Source organism: Lytechinus variegatus, chromosome 3 (genome assembly GCF_018143015.1).
Source record: "Lytechinus variegatus isolate NC3 chromosome 3, Lvar_3.0, whole genome shotgun sequence".
In the NCBI taxonomy this organism is placed as follows: domain Eukaryota; kingdom Metazoa; phylum Echinodermata; class Echinoidea; order Temnopleuroida; family Toxopneustidae; genus Lytechinus; species Lytechinus variegatus.
The window spans coordinates 72,877,521-72,897,562 of NC_054742.1; the positions used below are offsets into that span (position 1 = coordinate 72,877,521).

A 20,042-nucleotide genomic window follows, 5' to 3' on the forward strand; every position below is an offset into this window, starting at 1 on the left:
AAGGACTTGTCGGACGTTTTATCCGACAAGTCCTATTTTATCCGACAGTTACTATGGTAACAATGCTTCTCAAACAATCAGAATACAGGAAAGTTGTCAGATCTGACTTGTCGGACGAAAATATTGATGAAACGCCACCCTGGTGTGACTAAGTGGTGACATACCCGAAATATAAAATGAACGATAATGGAGACAATGCAACTATTTAAAGAACAAATCTGGTATTACGCTTGCCATATTTGCTCCCGAGAGTAGTGAATTGACTGGGCTCAAAAGAACTTGCTGAAAACTTGTTGAAATGCTTCCCAGAAATATCGGGCCATTTGCAGTGTTTGGAAAGTATCATCCTCTCAACCATTTTTGGCCCAGTGTATAAGTGAATAACAAGGTGTGTATAGACATAATTTTGTGACTCTTTGTGTCTCTTTTAAGGTTTCAACCTCAGTTCAACGCTATTACACTTTTTTCATTCATACTTACAATCAGAACATTCCACAACATGATAAAAAGAGGCGCAGGAATTTATAAATAGAATTACAAAAAATACATAAACAGGAAGTCATAAACAAGAAATTATCAAATCTATACAACTGACAGTAATTTGACAAATTTAATTCAAAATATTCCACAATGCAGATATAGACAATAATAGAGCTAAGCAAGTATCTACAAGTAATTATCACTAATTTACATTCAGCAACATTACACTAATAAATTTACAATTCATATTAAAGGGATTGCACATTTCTATGAATACAGTAATAGGAAAACCCACTTATATCTGATACAATACAATATTCATTGGAGCATAATCAATCCAGTTGTACATTTTATCACCTGTATTTGTCAGTATTCCTATTACAGTCTGTCCTTTTGTTGTACAGTTGAAGAAATCAAAAGAACTCGTATCTAAGATTTATAAACAACTGTATACATGAAACGGGCTGATACATGTATTTAATTTGATTGTTATGAGGCACCATCAGACACTACAAGGTCTACAGTTTCCGAAGCCACTCAATCCCTGATTTCTAAGAGGGCAGACACACAAGCTCCTGAGGAACTTTTTATTTTGAATCATTTTGTAAAGAGTAAGTTTCACCTTATGCATGTACACCACCCAACCATGAAAGAACACTTTTTACAAGCTTTTGCAATAGTCCAGGATAGGCCCCATAGAAAATTGACCAAACCTTGTTTTTTTTATATATACTATATTTTTTGATGGTTTCTTGTCAATTCGAGGGTGCTGATTACGAATCTGGATGATGCCACTCGTGTAACCTTGAGCATTTTCCGCAAATTGGCAAAATCCAATATGGCCGCCAAAATATGCAAATTACCCATGAAAATCATAAAATTGTCCGCACATTGGCTGTGAAATGCATGAAATTGTGTGGCAGGAGTGAAATACAATCTTCAAAAATAATTTTTGACAAAATATTTATTTTCCCGATATTCAAAATGGCCACCATAGGCCATTGTATACACTATTATGTACAATATGAATAGGGAAAAATAATTTTCACAAAAATATGCACTAAACTGCAAAATTCGCGATGTATGAACAAATGAATACTCAAGGTTACATGAGTGGCACCATCCAGATTCGTAATCAGCACCCTCGAATTGACAAGAAACCATCAAAAAATATTGTATACATAAAAAAACAAGGTTATGCCTCTTCTATCCTGGACTACAAGAGCATAATATCCACACCGTGTGATGACAATCCCCCCCCCCCCCCCAGTCAAATGCAAATGAACAAAGCTGATTTCAAACTGAAGTAATCCAAACAAAAAAAAAGGGATAGATTGTCAAAAAAATCTACTAAAATAGCAATCGATCTCACCAAATCTGCTCTCACCCCCCCCAAAAAAAAGGGGAAAAAAAGTTGGCAATAGGTAGGTATGGTTTATGAATAAGAATTTACTTGTGAATAATTGGTGAGTTCATCAATCCCAGGCAGACTTCACATTCCCCGAAGGAGCAGTCTTCCCTACCGTAGCATTGAATCTCGGTCGTCTCTTGAGTTGCCCCGCCCTGGTCTGGCCTTCCTTGGCAGCCAGCATCGGAGACCTATTAAAATCGTGATGCATAAATAACAGGTCAATTTTGTCTCATGAAGAATGTACAGGTATGTATACAAAAAAGTTCATTAAGTGAACAACAAAACGGGAAGAACAAGAAACAAAGATACAAACAAGTTGACAAATAAAGAGACATAAAATAAAAGAAGTGAAAGGCCACAAGCAAAAGACGATAAGATAAAAAGTAAAGGAAAGGACAGAATAAAGATGATACAGATTACATAACACAAAATGAAAGGAGAAAAGGGCAACAAAAGGAACAACATTTTAACAAAAGAAACAAGTAGCCAAGAAAGAAATACTGAAGGAGATGAGAGCAACCAATGGAGAGAGGGATAAAAAGAAGAGGAAAAGAGAGTGACGATGATTATGGATAGGAAAGTCTAACAGGGGAAGACAGAAAATGAGATAAAGTGAGATTCACTTACTGCAGGAGCATATCAATGGTTTGTTGAGTGGCTTTGGCTTTCTTATGACCAGGTCCATACACTGTACTCTCAATGTTGTAACTCTGAGTGAAGAAAAAAAACAGAACCTCCAGTATTATAACTCACAAAATATTCACAGCAACAAAATAAGTGTTAACTTTAAATAATACATACATTTCTAAAAAAATATAAAAGATGCCAGACATAAATCCCTTGTGTTTGATGTGCATTCTTTTATACCCCGAGAATGTTTTACAGACAAATTTTACAAAAAAAGGCTGTATGTACCACTGCAATTACGGATGCAGAGAGGATGTATAATAGAAAAGAATCTTGCCATCCGCTGGAAAACTTTATGTATCCGTCGTGTACTCTTTGCATGCACTCTATATCCATCGAGTATCCGTCACACTGTGCTTTCATTGTTTGCCCGTTTTGTCCATTGGCTGTTATCATTAAGAGTACGTTTTGTGTCAGTCATCCAGTGGGACCAAGCCTTAAACTACCTTTAAAGGTCCCATGAAATACAGCAAAGATGCTGATTTATTCGTTAGCTTAGTGGTTACTAATTACAATTCCATCAAAATTTTACCCCAAAAACATCCCACATCAGATTCAAAAGCAGTTTTATATTGAAAATTGAGCCAAATTCGCCCCGACCACAAAAATTCAGCCCGATTTGGTTTTGTATATCACGTGACAACTACATTGTATGACGTCAGGGAAAGAAGCTGCTGAGCGTTGTTGACGTTTGGAGCTTGAAGTGTCTATTGTTGTTGCACGTGTGGATTCAAAGTAAAAAAATTGAATTGCTGGAATAATATTCAGAACCTGAATCTTCAAAGTCTGAAGAATCAGACGCAGCTGATGACGATGCAGCAGCCATGATCAAAACCTCATAAAAATCTTTAAAAATCCATTTAGGATGAGCTCGGTCGAAACAGCAACTACACAAGGAACGTGTACAATAACTAGGGATTCAGCTGCACAGCTGGGAAAGCCTTCCTTTGATGACTTCACAATGATTGACAGGTCGATCGGTCGACTCTTTCGAATATTTTAGTGGGCATTCCCGTTGAAGTCCATTTCCATGGAATAACTCAACACCGGTTCGTTGTACACAGGAACCAAAGGCAAATTCTTTTTTTTTTCAAGTCAAATTACCTAATAATAGATATGTATCTAGAATAAGATGGAATTGGTGTCACAGGACCTTTAAACAGAGAATATACTTTCATTGTTTCACCAGACTGACATCTAATCTGGGTATCATTTTCAAATATCCAAAGGGAGAGAAGATATTTTCTGTATGAAGGCTATTTTCCTGCCTCTTTTTATTCCAACTGACCTATTATAATGAATCCATTAATGGGCTCATTGGCAACTTTCATTCCATTTCATCTTGAAATCTTCAGTTTTAATGCTCGGTAGGGCGAGCACATAATACACCCGCCTGTAACATGGAAAATGAAGCTATTGGTCAAGCAAGAAAAGTGGCGACTTGACCTTTTGACCTAAAAATCGATAGGCTTCCACGAATCTATGCTAGTGTCATACACACCTCAGTATATAAGCCTAGGTTAAGTTAAACTAAAGTTATCACATTTAAAGGGACTTCAGAAGGGTAAGATGAAAGCTTGTCACTGTGACCTTGACCTTTGAAATTAAAAATTAACAGGCTTCCTTGGATCCATGCTAGTATCATACACACCAAACGATATAAGCCTAGGTTAAGTCAACCTGAAGATATTGCGTTTACAAGGAATGGTTAACAGTCGGACACCGAGCATGATACCATAAGACCCATCTAGGACGGGTATATAAAAACATACCAAAAAAGACACCTATTTCCAAAGATGAATTACAAAAGAGCATAATACAAAGTACAAAATAGTAAAATGATAAAAATAAAACGCAGAGTAGAGCAATAATTAATGAGTTCGAATTTCCGACTGTTCCATTCAGATCATCTTCAGGAACTGAATATTTACAGGAAAAATTTGTGTATAAAATGATAATAATATGGGATTTGTATAGCGCACATATCCACCTTGCTAGGTGCTCAATGTAAAATATAAATATTCAAATCGATGCAAAAGCACAGGTCAACACTAATAGACTGTATCACTGGGATTGTTTGGGGGTTATCAAGGCACAGTCTCATGTATGTATATTTTTTTCCTGCCAAGATATCATATGATTTACAGGGGATAATATAAGGAAGTAAGAACATTGATATTCAAAATTTTCCCAAACCACAAAATTCAACAAGTCCCTAATTTATGACATTGAAATATAAAACATTTTCTATGTTTAGCGGTACCTCTGTCTCGCTTCTGCCATGCGAACGAGATCAAATTCTGACCTTTTTGAAAAACTTGAGAGCCTTTTCAAGCTGCCCCTGTGACATGAGTATTGATCCATAGAGCTTGTAGGCCTCTCCGACCTCTGCACTGAGGTCACCAAAGGTGGCGCTCTTTGAGGTTATTAAGGTTCGCAATAGGGAAACTGCTTCCTGATATGAAAGAAGAAAACAAAGATTGAATCAACTAAAGTGTGATGATTATCGGTGAAATGAATAAAATGATAAAAAAAAGAAAAACACTACTACTAATTATAATACTAAACGTAAATACGAAGATAATAGTAAAAACAATAATTGCAATAAATTATTATTGGTGTTGTTACTATTATTATCATCATTATTAAATTTCTTTGTGTACATAACACACAGCTTAGCCCATCACTTTTCACTTAGAAATTGAGAAATGACAACAAGTCATTACTTGTTAAGCAAACACTTCTTAGGGAATGTAAATGTATTAAACATGTATTTTTATAATTTCGTCGGCCTTATGCCAAAAGGGCCTTAACTGCTTTTGGCCATTCCGAGATAATGGCGTTTAAAGGTTTTGGCCTCTCTAATAATCAAAAGTTTGTGGTCGTTTTTTTTGCTTTTGAAGCCAATTTCGATAAACGTGTTAAGTTATTAAGTTTTACATGAAATGTGTTAAATTTATTATAAAATATTCAGAACCCCTAAAATCGGGTTAAGGCCCTTTTGGCATAAGGCCGACGATTTCCTAAAAAAGCGCCTTAAGCACTCTACAGAGTGGATTTGGCGCGATATAAGTCTAATTATTATTATTATTTCTCATAGGGTGGAAGAAGCATCCCAAAATGAGTGCTCACCATGTTTTGGTAAAAAAAATTGAAGAGCAAAACAGATATCATAATTCATAGTCCTTATGAAACAAGTCTCTATGAAAACGGTCAGAAACAGAACTTACATCTGTCCTGTCTGTGCGTATGAGAAGCCGACATAGATCGTCCTGGGTTGATATCGTCTTAGCGTGATGGGGACCAAAGAGAACCTGTCTGATCCCTAGACTCTCATTCAGGTACTGTTCAGCAGCAGCTACAGGAAGGAATATGACAGATACAATTAACCCACTGGCTATTGAGGCCAATCATTTACATAGGCTTTGCACAAAGATCATCCAGATTCAGGGGGCAATGAATTAAGGAGAACCTGTCTGATTCATAGACAGTCAGAAAATGTTCAGTAGCAGCTACAGGAAGGAATATGACAGATACAATTAACCCACTGGCTATTGAGGCCAATCATTTACATAGGCTTTGAACAGGAATCATCCAGATTCAGGGAGCAATGGATTAAAGAGAACTAGCTGTCTGATCATTAGACTCTTTCATGCAGCAGCAGAGGCTACAGGAAGGAATACGACTTATAAAACAATCCTTTGACTACCAAGTTCTATCATTCACATAAGATTTGTACAGGGACAACCGGGTTCCAAGGGACAATGGATTAAAGAGGACCTGTCTGATCCCTCTCTCCTATTCAGATAGCAGTAGCTACAGGAAGGAATTGGACAAATACAATAAACCTGTTGACTGAAGTGCCCTGCCAGGGTGAGAGCGAGCTTGTAACGAAATGGAGCCACCAAGTGGGAAAATATTGAAACATTGGAGGCTGATAAATTCAAGCAAAGAAATTTGAGAATTTATGTGACTATTTAAAATTTTGTTTATTTAAGGTTTGAAATTGAATACCAAGTATAAATTCATTTGCTCCAGTGACAATCGCTCCGCTCTAAATTCCACATGCGCTAACTGAATGACCACTTCAACCCTGGGTTTAACACTATACACTGCCCTAAACCAAGTGTAAAACCCTATTGCAACCCGAACTCTCTTCCGGAACCTGAAGCAATTGTCGCAGTAGCAAATGTTGTGTCACCGTAAAATTTAATATGTATAATGATTTTTTTAGATCTTAGCCAATGTTGGTTTTCTTTTCATTTATTTCCTTTACATCTGTTTTTCTTCAGCTAGTGCACAATCTCTGACAACATCTTGACAAAAACAGTAAGGACCCTTTGTGTTCAACCGTACCAACTTAGCACGAAAAGACATGTAATACTATTGAAATTAGAGTTCAGTAGTATAATTTCAAGAATAAATGGAACTGTTTACTTTCTGCCTCTGCTGTGGCCGATTCTGAATAAGCGAGGGCAAGGGCGTGAGCTGTCTCGGCAACCTCCTCACTCTGTCCACTATACCTGCATGATGTAGAGAAATGTTAAGATGAAAGGTCAATTTTGGTTCCTCACACAACATCCAACTCTGCAAGATCTGTACAGAAAACCACAACACAGGTACAGAATTGTACCAACATCCAGAAATCATCAAAAGAACTTGTTTTACAATCAGGATATACCCAGCTGTCTCATTTGAAAAAAAAAGGTACAGAATTGGCACTACCCCATTTCAGATAAATAATCACACAAAAAAATTATGTGTACCTTTTGTTGTGAAGAAGCATCTCAATGCACAGAATCTGATTATATTGAAATAAGGTTGACTCACTGCCATAAACAGAAACAGGGGGGGGGGGAATGAGGTACCCAGTTAAAAGGACATTTCACCAGTGGAGCATTGTTGTGCCTTACTTACAATCAGCATGATGAAATGACTCTCAAGCTTAATAAAGCAATGTTTTACATCGCAAAAGTACTTAGCTAAAATATTTTGTTCATAACACTGCAAGAGTTCAATACGTGAGCACACATGTAGAGCCTCACTCAGAGACAGCCGTCTTGGCTTTTCCAAGCAATGAAAATACACTGTCCATCATGTGCTTATCTGTGTTGATTGTCTTCCACGTGATCAATTTTCAACTTAGATTTCATATTCCTAACTCAGACTGGTAAATGCAAGGAGTTTCTGTTTGAAGCACCTTGTTGAATGCAAATGAACCAGAGGGGCGATTCATAAACTATTCGTAAGTTACAGGCGACTTTACGAACAACTGGTGACCCTTTCGTGTGGGTAAATGAAATAAATCATATTTTCAATGATGTTGATTTAGTGCCTTAGAAAGTATCACCAATAGTTCATAAAGTCAGTCGTAACTTACGAACAACTTAATGAAACACCTATCGGTTCTAGATCTACAATGATATGATAACAATTAATCTTGAAATTATTTTCTTCTGCAACTACATGTACTTAAAGGACAAGTCCATCTCAGAAAAAATGTTGATTTAAATCAATAGGTAAAACCAGACAAGGTCGATACTGAAAATTTCATCAAAATCGGATATAAAATACGAAAGTAATGACATTCTAAAGTTTCAATTATTTTTCACAATTTAGTCACGTGCAAAAGAGAGAATCAATGATTTTTTTTATTGTTTGAATTATACAATATTTCAATTTTTACAGATTTGATGCTAAGGACCAAATTGACAGAAACATAAATGTTAAACAATGGTAATTCACATGTTCAGGGAGAAATAATTTTTTTTTCACAGGACAATGAGGAGAAAATTAGAATAGTTCATATTTCACATAATAAAATACAAAATAGTGAGAGATGTCATCAGTTCCTTCATTTGCATACCAACCAAGATGTGCATATAACTATTTAGTGAAATTAAGAGAAATTTAAAATGTCATAACTTTCCTATTTTACATCCGATTTTGATGAAATTTTCAGTGTTATGCTTGTGGGATTTTTCTCTTTTTATTCAAATAAACTTTAGGTTGAGGTGTACTTGTCCTTTAAACCACAAACCCAGTCTAACCAACTCTGAAATTTTGAAAATGAAAAGATGATCATCAAGTGAACGTGTACCTTGCCACAGCAATGGAATGCGCCTGCAAGAAGTGTTCCGTTGCCTTGTCTTGGTTTGCATGCTCCTTCTTGCTCTGTTCTAAGTGATTTCAAAAGTCAAGGAATCTTCATCTGAATAACATTCTGCATGAACAATATTTTTACCTACAGGTAAAAGTAGATTAACATGAATCAAGAAGAGAAGATTAGATGAAAAGTAGACTGTAGTTTTGAACATTCAAACTTTGCACCAACATCTGCACATTTTTTTTCTTCTTCCTGGTTCAATTTTTTTTAAATCCATATGAACATTATCAAGTACAACACACATCAAAGTTTGGTATTGTTTAAATACACGTATGACCTTTGTCGTGCTAGCCTGTATCTTCAAGAGATCTGTCGCATTAGTTAGGCGGACTTGCACATCAAGCAACTCCTTGAAACTGGGCTAGCCGATCAACGAGTGCACCATTGGAGTCTTAGTCTGATCAGGTTCCCGTAACACAAAGGTTAGCGATTAATCCTACGCTTGATTTTCAAAATTAATCGTACATTGTAGTCAATGCAATCAATCATAGTGAAAAGTTCTACAATTGATTGCTAATCTTCCCTATGATTTGTCAATGGAAAGTCGCTTTAATATTTCTCTTTTTTTAAATATGAAAATTTACAAGGAGCACACCAGAGTATAATCAAAGGATATTCTTCCCATGTCTTGATAGATGGGTATCAGATCCGGACTGTCGTTCCCATACTGTTCCTCTGTGAGTCGGATTGCTTTCTCGTAGAAGCCAGACCCAAGGGCAAACTTCTGCTGTTTAGCATACAGTCTGAAAAAGAATATGACGTAGACAGAATGGTATTTGATATTGATTTTATACTGTTAGATTGTTTTAATACGAGAATTTTCTCCATTTATTAAGCTAAAGCAGGGGTAATAAGGGTAGTGCACCTCAAAATAGATAATTTCCTAGATAGATGATGCTATATAAACACCTATCATAGGCAGAGCTTTAACCCTAAATAGACTGGGCTGTTTCGACGCCTAAGAAGACGGGGGGGGGAGCTGATTCACCCCCCTGATGATCTTGGCCGTCGATCGCGTGATCGCAACAAAAATTTGCATGCACGTTACCCATTGCATTATCTACAAAATTATAATATTAAATTCTGCAAAAATCTCATTGCTCATTAATTATGCTAATTTATGCATAAAATCATAAGTTTGCTCTTATTAATGAAATAATGCCCCTAAAATGCTAATTTTTGTTTACATACTCTAGATAGGCATCTGATCAAATTTATTTTTCAAAAATTTCAAAAAAACATTTATTTTCTTCCATATTTCTATTGTTTTCTAATTTCTTATGTATTTCTATATTTTTAGACTTTTTGTTTTTTATTGTTTTTTCAATGGAAATTGTTGGGTACTTTATTTTGACCACAAACAAGATAAAATTAATTGATTTTAAGCACTGAAAGGAAAAATAATGATACATTTATGAATTTTGGCTAAAAACACAATTTGCATTAGATTTGTACACAAATTCATGTTTTTGAGTAATTTTGGGTCTGCAGGCACTTACGAAATGTTGCGTAATTTCGGAACCACGTCCCCGGGGATCACAATTTTGGTCTCAAACGTTGCGGGAGACTTTGAGCGGCGGATTTATCATGAAAAATGTTGAGGTTCAGCCCCCCCCAATCTTTTTAGGATTAAAAGTTGGGTGTACATACTGTCAATATTTTGATCGTAAATGATAAGACGACTATAAGAACATAACTTTCTTTGATTTTTTTATAGTGTCAAGAAAGAGACACCATTTTCAACCAAGTATTTTAATACTTGTCGGAGGGGGGGGGGAATCTTGCCTCCCCTGCCCAAGATCTCTGCCCGAAAATTTGCATGATGGCAAAAACTGGTTCTATCTAGCTTAATTTCACTAAACCTATTTATTTTATAATTTTTTCTTATTTGAAAAAAAAATATTATCTATTTTCTATTTCATTGTTTACGTACATCAATGACTTACTTGGCTAAAGCAATTGCAACATCAATATCCAACTGAATTCTTCTTGAAGACTCCCTCTCTCCGGTCAGTTTAGAGAGTTCTTGTGAAACTCTCTCGGCTTTCACCAGATTTTGCTCTGCCTCCTGATATGTGAGGATCTTGTTAAAGAAACGCAATCATGCCAGTCGTGCTGATGATTTGAAATGAGCTCCATTACACAGAATCCAATAAAGTGATAACCTGAGTCTTTATATGTACAGTTCAGGCCAAACGTTTACATACACCCATGGAATTCAGTGAAATTTGTTTGCTTGCCAAACATTGTAAAACTCACTATATCTTCAGAAATATAAATACTACCATGATGAATTTGGTATCAAATGAAAGAGCGTATTGAGCCATTTCACATGATTGGAATGCTGTTGGGATCAAAGTATGTTTCAGGTGGAATTTTCTTTGAAGAAAAAAAGTAATATTCTTGCCAAGTGTATTCTATTGTTAGTTATTATATTTTCAAACATCATTTCATAGAAATGTATAAATGTCAAATCTATGATTTATATTACATTTTCTACCATGATAACTAACCACTGATCTAAAAAGTGTAATCTGAAATGTTTGTGTTGAGAATTTTTTTTGGGGAAAAATTACACCTAAATAATTTTCAGCCCCTGGTGACAAAGCAATGTGATGAAGGGGCATGACATATTTATTTGTTTAATATCAAATTCATCATGATAACAAAAATATTTTATAAGATAAAAATGTTTGGCAAGTGTCAGCTTTTCTTTGAATTTCTTGGGTGTATGTAGACTTCTGGCCTCAACTGTATATATACAGTTGTGCTAAAAAGTTTATTAAACCCAACCACTCATTCATGCTAAGTGTATACTGTAGGCAACAAAACTACAATGTTTGGCGAGCCCAAATAAACAATCTTTATTGAATGTAATATTTTATCACCAGACTTCACAATAAAATGTCTAAAACATGGCAGAACATGAACAATCTAAACATGTTCATTTTCAGGTGGGGTTCACTAACTTTTGAGCATCAATGTATAATGGAAACATGTGTCAAGTGATTCTTAAAGAGAATTTGTTATAGACCAGTTGCAATTGCATTCTGTGCATGAGCAGTAAAAGGTCATTGGAGATAAACCATCAAGGAGGTTTTCAATTCCCTGAAAAATTGTGTTTCAATGACTATTCAAATTGAAATATTCTTTTCATCACATCCGATGAAGTGTAACAAAGTGTACATAATTATTGGCAATTGACAGTAGCCCAAATAACTTTTTGGTCAATGTGCCAAAAGTGGACAACCCAACAAGCGATTTACAAATTTGATCAATGACGAACTATTCAAGTCACAAGGTGTATGCCATGTCTTTCTTTCATAGCATTTGAATACAACAGGATGCTATGTCAGGAAAGCTTATGCAACATCTTCATTTGAAAGTGTTAGTGCTTATTCTAATGAAAAATAGGAAAGGACATTAGAGAAAAGTTGATGATGAGCTAACTGCAATTAGCTTATCGCAGGGAATCTTGCAAAACACGGTTCATTTCTGCCGGTGATGGGTCCTTTTCCTAAAGCAATAATAATTCTATGGTCCAACATGTGCTTATCTGTGTTTGTGATCTTCGGTGTGCTTGATTTTCAGACTGGATTTCACAGAGTTAGGTTAAAGAAACGTACTAGATCTACATCTACTGATGACAAGGTTACAACTGTTTACTGGAAAGTGAGTAAAATGTAAATTGTTGTTGTCCTATCCACCAAACAGCCAGGTAGCAAGATTCATGAAAGGACATTGGGCATTAACTTGTTACACAAACTGCACGTGCCCGTCACTCATAACATGTTATACTTTGCTTCAAACAAAATGTCATCATGGGTCTAATGTGTTAAAGTATGTCGCCCACTGTCTGATTGTAAAGGATATTTCTTGAGTAATGTGAGGGCTCTTCCGAGTACATAGTACATGAGCAGAAGCGTTCCCATCAGTTGACTCTTGGATTCGTCTGATTCTGACGTATGAAGACCGTTTAACATGATAGTCCTTGCTGTCTCAGAATGGGCCTGTGCTTGTGCCGGTAATCCTGGATTTGAAGATGAAATGACAAAAAGTACTAAGCATACATTATTTTTTTTTTATTGATCTTTGCACCCCTCCCCCCCTCGACCTTCGCTGTCGTTTACGTGTTCGCAACCAAAATCAGCATGCACGTCATCCTCAACAGACCCCAAAATAAGATTTTACAGTTATTCAAATTTATTTTTAATCAATTAATTATGCTGATTAATCCCCCCCAAAAAAAAAAAATATATACATATTTTAATAAGAAATTTGACTGCACAACTTTTTAATTAAGCTCCCGAACTAATAGATTTTGATCGGAATACACTTTTAAGGACTCCTATCAACTGTAAAATTGAACGATAGCATATCAATTGTTCTTATTTTGCATTTTTATTGGAAACATTATTTCGATCATAAGTATAACAATTGTTTTTAATCATAAAAAGTAAAAGTAAGGAAATATTTTTAGAAATTTGGCTACATACAGAGCCTACTATTAGATCTTTAAATGAAATCATGTATTTTTTTTTTAGCAGTTTTGGCCTGACATGCACTTACAAACTGTAAGGTAACAAATTTGGTGATCTTGAAAGTTGCGCAAGACTTGAATGAAAAAGTAACGAAATGTCACGTGCAATAAGTTCGCATTACAGATTAATCACAAAAAGTGTCAAGGGGGAGACTTCACAAGGCCCCCCCCCCTCTAATAGGCTAAATATGGTTAACAGTACATCCTTCAATACAATTTGGATACAAAAAAATCAAAAGTTTCAAAACTGCTATCCAATTGACTTAGAAAAGAATTGATAAAGAGATCGAAAAGGTCACAGATGGACATAATGACAAATTTCTAATCATTATCATACTTTCTTATATATAAAAATGCCTGAAACTACTAATATTATCATTACTTGAGAAGAAAAAAGATATTTACCTCTCAGAGTGAGATAGGCATGAGCCAGGAAGACGTATCCCTCGGCGAGCTTCCAGTGTTCTAAACCATGAACCAGGCGACAAAGTGCAGTGTAGCGAGACCACTCCCTGATTGCTTTATCAGTCTTTGACAAGGCCAAAAGTAAAAAAGAAATTATTCTAATTTTACTTTACATATACTCTCTTACTTCGTAAGCACAAAAGGATATGCAATCTCCTATGTTTAATGCATAATAAAAGAACCAAGTATTATCATCATTACTATTATCATCACAAATAGTTTTCTCCTGATATAACCATAGTTCAATTGACCTTTGACCATGGAACTTTGACCTCATGACCACAAAAATTCTAAACCCTAAATCAGTGTAGCGAGACCACTCCCTGATTGCTTTGTCAGTCTCTGAAAATGCCAAAAGGGAATACAATCAATATTTCCTACAAATAATCAAAGACATACATGTATTGACCTATAACCCTTGGACTTTCAACCTCCAGAACAAAAAAAAACATGATGCTGCTAGCCCCTCTCAAGCACAGTTTACACATGATGCAACACGGCTACAAATATTTTTCACAGTGAGCAGAGATGACAAAATCCTGGTTTGAAAATTAGTGATTGGGAAAATACTATATTTTCTTACAGAGTGCACAATCTAAAATGCCATATTTGAGTCATTTAAGAAATCTTTTATCAAATTAATGCTAAGATAAGATGGGAATCAGCTGAAGACCTACGATCAGGAAGGTACTCACCTCTTTCTTGCTTGTGTAGTAACGCGCCTTGCGCTCACACTGAGGTAGCAATTCTTCAGGGGGAGTGAGGTCAAGGACAGAACCATCTTTGAGGGTCACCACAGCATGTTTCTTTCTTCTCCTCCTCCTCGGCGAGGGCGTCTCCCTGGTGCTGCGCTGAGCTGACCGGCGTGGGGAATCATCAGAGAAGTCATCTGATCTAGAATTCATTATGGAATGATTTTGCGATGACTTCAAAGCAATCACAGACTCGTTCATTTTATTTTTATTTTTGTTTAATCCATTCCATATTTCATTAAAAACATACGATATAAATCAAAACAGTTAAATAAACACTGTATAAAGGTGCAAAAAGTTTAGATAAGAAAATAAGAATATGGAAGAGCCAACATAAGTCATCAGACTTTCAACAATTGGGCTCCTAAAACCACAACATAATATTAATAATAATCATACAATATGGGAGAGAGAGACCAGATGCTAATAGACATCGACAGATGTGGGTGTATAATGTATGTAGGCAACTAAATCATGAACTCTTTGCCGAATTTTTTCCGTCCAGCGACCAGGTTTTGGGGGGAGGCAATAAATCAAAATATGTTTGGTCATCCACGTAGGTGTGTTTACTGCAGTGACATATCATCATTTGGTATACCGGAGAGAAATAACCCTAAAGACCTACTGGCCATCGATGATGTCAAATATCATTCTTGATTCACATACTTATAATACAAAATGGGAGGCAGCGTAGCTCAGTCGGTTAGGGTAAGCGTGCCTCACCACTGTATTCAAGTGCAGGTGTGAATACAGTTGGAAAACACTCCGTCCATTGGAAAAGACGCAAATGTTAGTCCCGTGTATAGGAGAGTCACAACCGATGCAGGTTAAAACCAATACACTATTCATCATAGAGTAGGGTGTTCAACCGATATATTGCACCTGCCGGTCCCAGCAAAGTTCAGGTCAAGTCAATCTTGACGTTCATACGCCATAATATTCAATAAAATGATTGTGGGCATTAACAGAAAGACAAGAAAATAAGAATTTTATCTGGACCAGTTTAAAATACAGCAAGGTTGCGTGCAGATACTAGACATAAAAACCTGTCCTAATGGCTAAAATTGTCTTACCCTGATGTACTATGGTGAGATCTCTGAGAGCTTTGACTTCCTGTTGGTATATCCACAACCTTTAGTCCTAGACCTCCTATGTCTGGCTTATCTTCATCGTCCGACAGAGGACTTCGGTCAGATCGACTTCCATCAGAGAAAAAAGAATCATCTGAACTCATGGTGTCACTCTGATTTTCTAAAAGTATATAACAAAATTAAAATTGTTTGAAAAAAATGATTGTGGGCAAAAAGGTATTGTGATTGCTTGAGTGTGTTTCCTTACACAGAGCCCAAAAGCAGGGAATACATCCTTTGCCCTGGGAAGCCATGGGTGTAGCACCCAAAAAATTTCCATAGGCAACTACTCCCAGGTATTCTGAAAGATAATAATTGTGCCATCTTATTGAGAGCACACACCTCCCAGACTCCAGAGACACTCATGGCACTAGCCCAACAACATTTCCTTTCGATATACCGTATATACAAACCACAACAAATATAAATGCAAAGATGTGTGAAACTTTATAAGTGTAACCAAAATGACCTTGATTTTGTAGTGCAAAACACTTTTATTTTTATTTTTTTGCTTTTCATATTCTTGGGACCAGTTTGACTGTCATTTTGTAGTGAACACCTTTTATTTTTGCTTTCCAAATTCAAAATTACATCAGCACCCCCACTTAAAAAATCGTTCCCAGGTCCCTGAATACAACCATCTCAACGTCATACGTATACAAACAAACTTTTGTTTCTCCTGCACGCGCATTCAAACATGCATGAATGTAGGTTCTACTTTTCCACAGGAAAGACCAAAATTACACCAATCTCTTTCTCTTTTTTTCCCTTAAAAGGGAAAAGAACTTGGTGTAGCGGAGGGTAGTGGTAGTGAAGTGTAGTGGTAGGCACTTCAGGTGAAAATTAGGTAAGGCTTTTCCAGCATGTTTAATGAAGCTCAATATTTATGATTTACAAAACTGTTTGAATTTTCAAATTCCGACACCCAGAAGTCAATTTATTGTCACCTATGTGATACAAAATCGGGGCTTTTTGTTTGACAAAAAAAGACAAATGTGTAATCTTATTGTTCTCTTTGTTTTGGGCATGGCACACTTATGATACATACTGTACATTAATATAGGGAATGTACATGCTTGGTTGAGTGCCCAGACGTGTAACAAAAATGAAGCCTTTTTTGTCTTTGGATTAAACAAAAACTGTGCATTGATTAGTGCTAATCATCTTCAATATTTGTTCTCTATAATATTGTCTAACATTTTGTGCTAAAGCATTTAAGAGATTTGAATTTAAACTTTTTCAATTGGCTGTTTAAAATCGACTGTCCGGATACACAACCTGGACGTCCGGGCACCCAACAACTGGGTAGGCCTATATAATTATTTTTTTATGTCATGACTCATGATTATTACAATAATTATTATTGTTGTCTCGACAATATTATTATTATTGTCTCATTATTAAATAATATGGCATTATCTTGGTTTATGTCACCAATCCATTCACTGCTGTAAATACGAGCTTCTGAATTTTTGCGATGACGTCAGAAGCGAGAGTTTTGGATTCGTTTCTCGAACATGCCGAGTGAGGGCGTAGTTGATTTATCGAGGATCTAAATTTTCTATGAGATAGAATGAAAGTCATTTTGGGATTGTTTTTAAAATTCATGTTAATCTGGAGATGCCAATGTTGTAAGTTGAATTTATCTTCATATTTCCGTAGTATAATCTTTAGTTTAATGATTAGTGTCAGTAGAGGTATAAAATATGATCATATACAATGTGTATTTTTGGTTCAAAATTTGGCATTATCACATGAAATACGTGATTCGTTATACGTGGTACAGCGTATGCGATAAAGCATCAACTTGTATGAGCTTCCGAAGGTTATAGATGAAAGTGAAGCTAGATTTAGATAACAAGTGTTTCATAGAAAGCTTTGAAATGTAAAACCAGCCAAGTAAAACAGTATATGAATGAATGGCTATCGTAATGCACGTTAGGTGACCTTTTGACATGTTTGAAACATTTCTAGGAATTAAAGGGCTTGTTAGCTATTGTGTATGACTGCAGTGTAGGGCAGGCAGTGCATGTGTATGTTATGGGTTAATAAGACTGAATGTCATAGATATTTGCATTTGACAAGACACAAGACAAATTAGGCAAGACATGCATATTTTGTGGGCATTCAGCAGATATAAATTTATTTTGGATAAATACATCACATACACATGCAAGGTCATTACAGCAGATGTCAATTATAAAAACAAGATAAATAAAGAATTTGTAGACTGAGGCACAGGTTTAAAGTCAGATTATTATGCAAAGACTGACAAATATTCATTTCTAATGAGTGGGTTTATATACGAGTTAGATTATTCAGAAATACAAAGTTTACATATTTATGGCGACACGTTTATTTCATGACAGTTTGTTAACTGACAACTGATACATTGTATATCTTTTTCTGTGTCATTGAATTACAGATTGAACAGTTCAAGTTCAAGTGAGAGATTGTAACTGCAATGGTCATTAAAGTCTTGAAGAAACGTCGAACTCGTGTGATAATATTGGTACTCATCTTGTTGTCACTAATTCGTCACTCCAGAGTTGTTAGAACATTTCCAAAATTTGAGTTAGTCATCTTGTCACAAACGCCAACCTCCACAACTGCCGTTTATTTTGACAACGGCGGTGACTTCTTTACATTGACTTTGTACTAAAATTGTAGTATTGTACACAACGAGCACACACACACAAGAGAGGCAACAAATTTCACGATAAGGCCAATAATATTGCTTCATCATTGAAGTGCCTAGTAAGATGTGAGACAAAACTCGGTCTCATCTGCATCCACTGATCTGAATAATATTCAGATTAGTGAGTGACTGCATCTCAACAAACCACAACTGCAACAGTACAATACACACAAATAAATATGTGGGGCAATGAAAAAGAATGAATCCTCGGGCCTCAATCATCATCAAATAAACCTCTCTTAAACCGGCATTCGATACAATTATCTTACCTCAAAACGATAGCATAATATATTCTAGAATCGTAGATGAAATCACATCAATCGAGAGACTTAGCAAGGGCTAATTTGTGCTTCTTTCTTAGGCTTAGCAACGACAAGCCAAGGCAGCATATACTCTCTGATAAACGTACCGTACTAGACAGCTGGCAGCCGTCTGTTTCGAGGAGTTTTTTAACATTTTTTTTTTATTTCTCCTCGTACACAGACGGCTCGCTATCGTGCACCCACCATAAGGGGACTTGCAATGCAAAATCCCCCCGTCGGGGCTTTTCAATTTTTGTCTTTAATGAATAAAAATTTCGAAAATTATAGTGACCAGAGTGCAAATTTATATTCCCTCTTGGCATCAATTGCCAAAAAACAGAGAAAAAATTAAGTTAAAAGGAACAAAAACAGTGACTTACCTCGGCTGTCGCGCAAATTCACTTCCCCGTTTTATCCGATCTTAAGTACATAAACATATGGCAATTGAGTCCCCTGTACAGATCGCGCTAGAACTTCGGTCTCTGTATTTGGTGAGAAAGCCAACGAAGTTCAGCTGAACAACCAACAAAACAGAGACCGAAGCTTTTGGTCTAGTACCGTACGTGCGTAGAGGGCGTCAATTCGTTACTCTTTCAATTTGTTCGATCCACCTCTTAATTGTGGTTAGATCCCAGGAAAAAAAGTTTATTTCCGAATAAAAGAGAAACTCAAACAAGCACAACACTGAAAAATTCATCAAAATTCAGATGTAAAATGAGGAAGTTATGAATTTTTTCCGCTTACTTTTACACAACGATTACATATAATACACAACTTAAATGCATATGAGAGTCAAAGACAAAGAAATCACTCACTCATATTTTTTTATTGTTGAAACATGAAGTATTTTAATTTGTCCTGCTTTTTATTTGCTCTCTCATTTGCATATCACTTAATTGTGCATAGCACTGTTTTGTGAAATACAAGAAAAACTTTTCAAATGTCACAATCCATTTTACATCGAATTTCAGCGTTATATGCTTGTTTGATTTTTATTTCTTCAATTGATCTACTTTTTTCCCGGCTAGACTTGACCTTTAAAATGCTTTCTAGCGCTTCAAGCCGATCAGTGCATAAAATGGCATTCATTAAAATGAAAAGAGTACAACTGTAGCACCTTTTCTCTTTTCATTTTCTTTTAATATGAGATAGCCCAAAGCTCGTATGGACCTTACCTTATTTGGTCTAAATAATTTTAAATGAAATTTGGTAAAAAGGCAATTTTACAGAAGCTTTTTCAGATAGTTGAGTTGAATAACAAAAACAAATATCACCAAAAAGAGGGGTTTTCTTCTGAGACTAATTTTTAGGCTAGCAAAAATGTAAATTATACATTAATACCATGGTCACGGCGAGTCGAAAACAGCCGTTTTGTTCATTTTTATTCAAACCACCTATATTTAGCTGGCAC

The 20,042-nt window shown here is 35.8% G+C and overlaps 1 protein-coding gene and 1 long non-coding RNA gene across 3 annotated transcripts; one reads left to right on the forward strand and one right to left on the reverse strand.

Moving 5' to 3' along the window:
* Positions 1-1,477: 1,477 nt before the first annotated feature.
* LOC121411892 (tetratricopeptide repeat protein 23-like) lies at positions 1,478-18,729 on the reverse strand. 2 transcript variants are annotated; one of them, XM_041604779.1, is made up of 13 exons: positions 18,599-18,729; positions 15,575-15,744; positions 14,445-14,643; positions 13,690-13,813; positions 12,618-12,774; positions 10,691-10,819; positions 9,361-9,487; positions 8,679-8,761; positions 7,016-7,101; positions 5,809-5,936; positions 4,884-5,033; positions 2,519-2,601; positions 1,478-2,079 (listed from the first exon to the last, which is right to left on the reverse strand). In XM_041604779.1, exons 2-13 carry the CDS (start codon positions 15,733-15,735, stop codon positions 1,956-1,958), a joined length of 1,551 nt encoding a protein of 516 aa, XP_041460713.1. In that variant the 5' UTR covers positions 15,736-15,744; positions 18,599-18,729; the 3' UTR covers positions 1,478-1,955. The 2 variants fall into 2 exon arrangements, with proteins under 2 accessions (XP_041460713.1, XP_041460712.1); XM_041604778.1 differs by having other exon boundaries at positions 15,575-15,752.
* On the forward strand, positions 17,078-18,143 carry LOC121411893. The gene is made up of 2 exons (XR_005969551.1): positions 17,078-17,262; positions 18,057-18,143. It is a non-coding gene; the product is annotated as an uncharacterized LOC121411893 (long non-coding RNA).
* Positions 18,730-20,042: the final 1,313 nt, after the last annotated feature.

Bases quoted from the DNA above. Each gene is read 5' to 3' on its own strand.
- LOC121411892 (XM_041604779.1), bottom strand. From the start codon at position 15,735: ATGAGTTCAGATGATTCTTTTTTCTCTGATGGAAGTCGATCTGACCGA. The intron at 14,644-15,574 runs GTAAGACAATTT...AATGAATTCTAG, and splicing joins TCTCACCATAGTACATCAGG to ATCAGATGACTTCTCTGATG. The intron at 2,602-4,883 runs GTCAGAATTTGA...TTCTTCACTCAG, and splicing joins CTCTCAAGTTTTTCAAAAAG to AGTTACAACATTGAGAGTAC.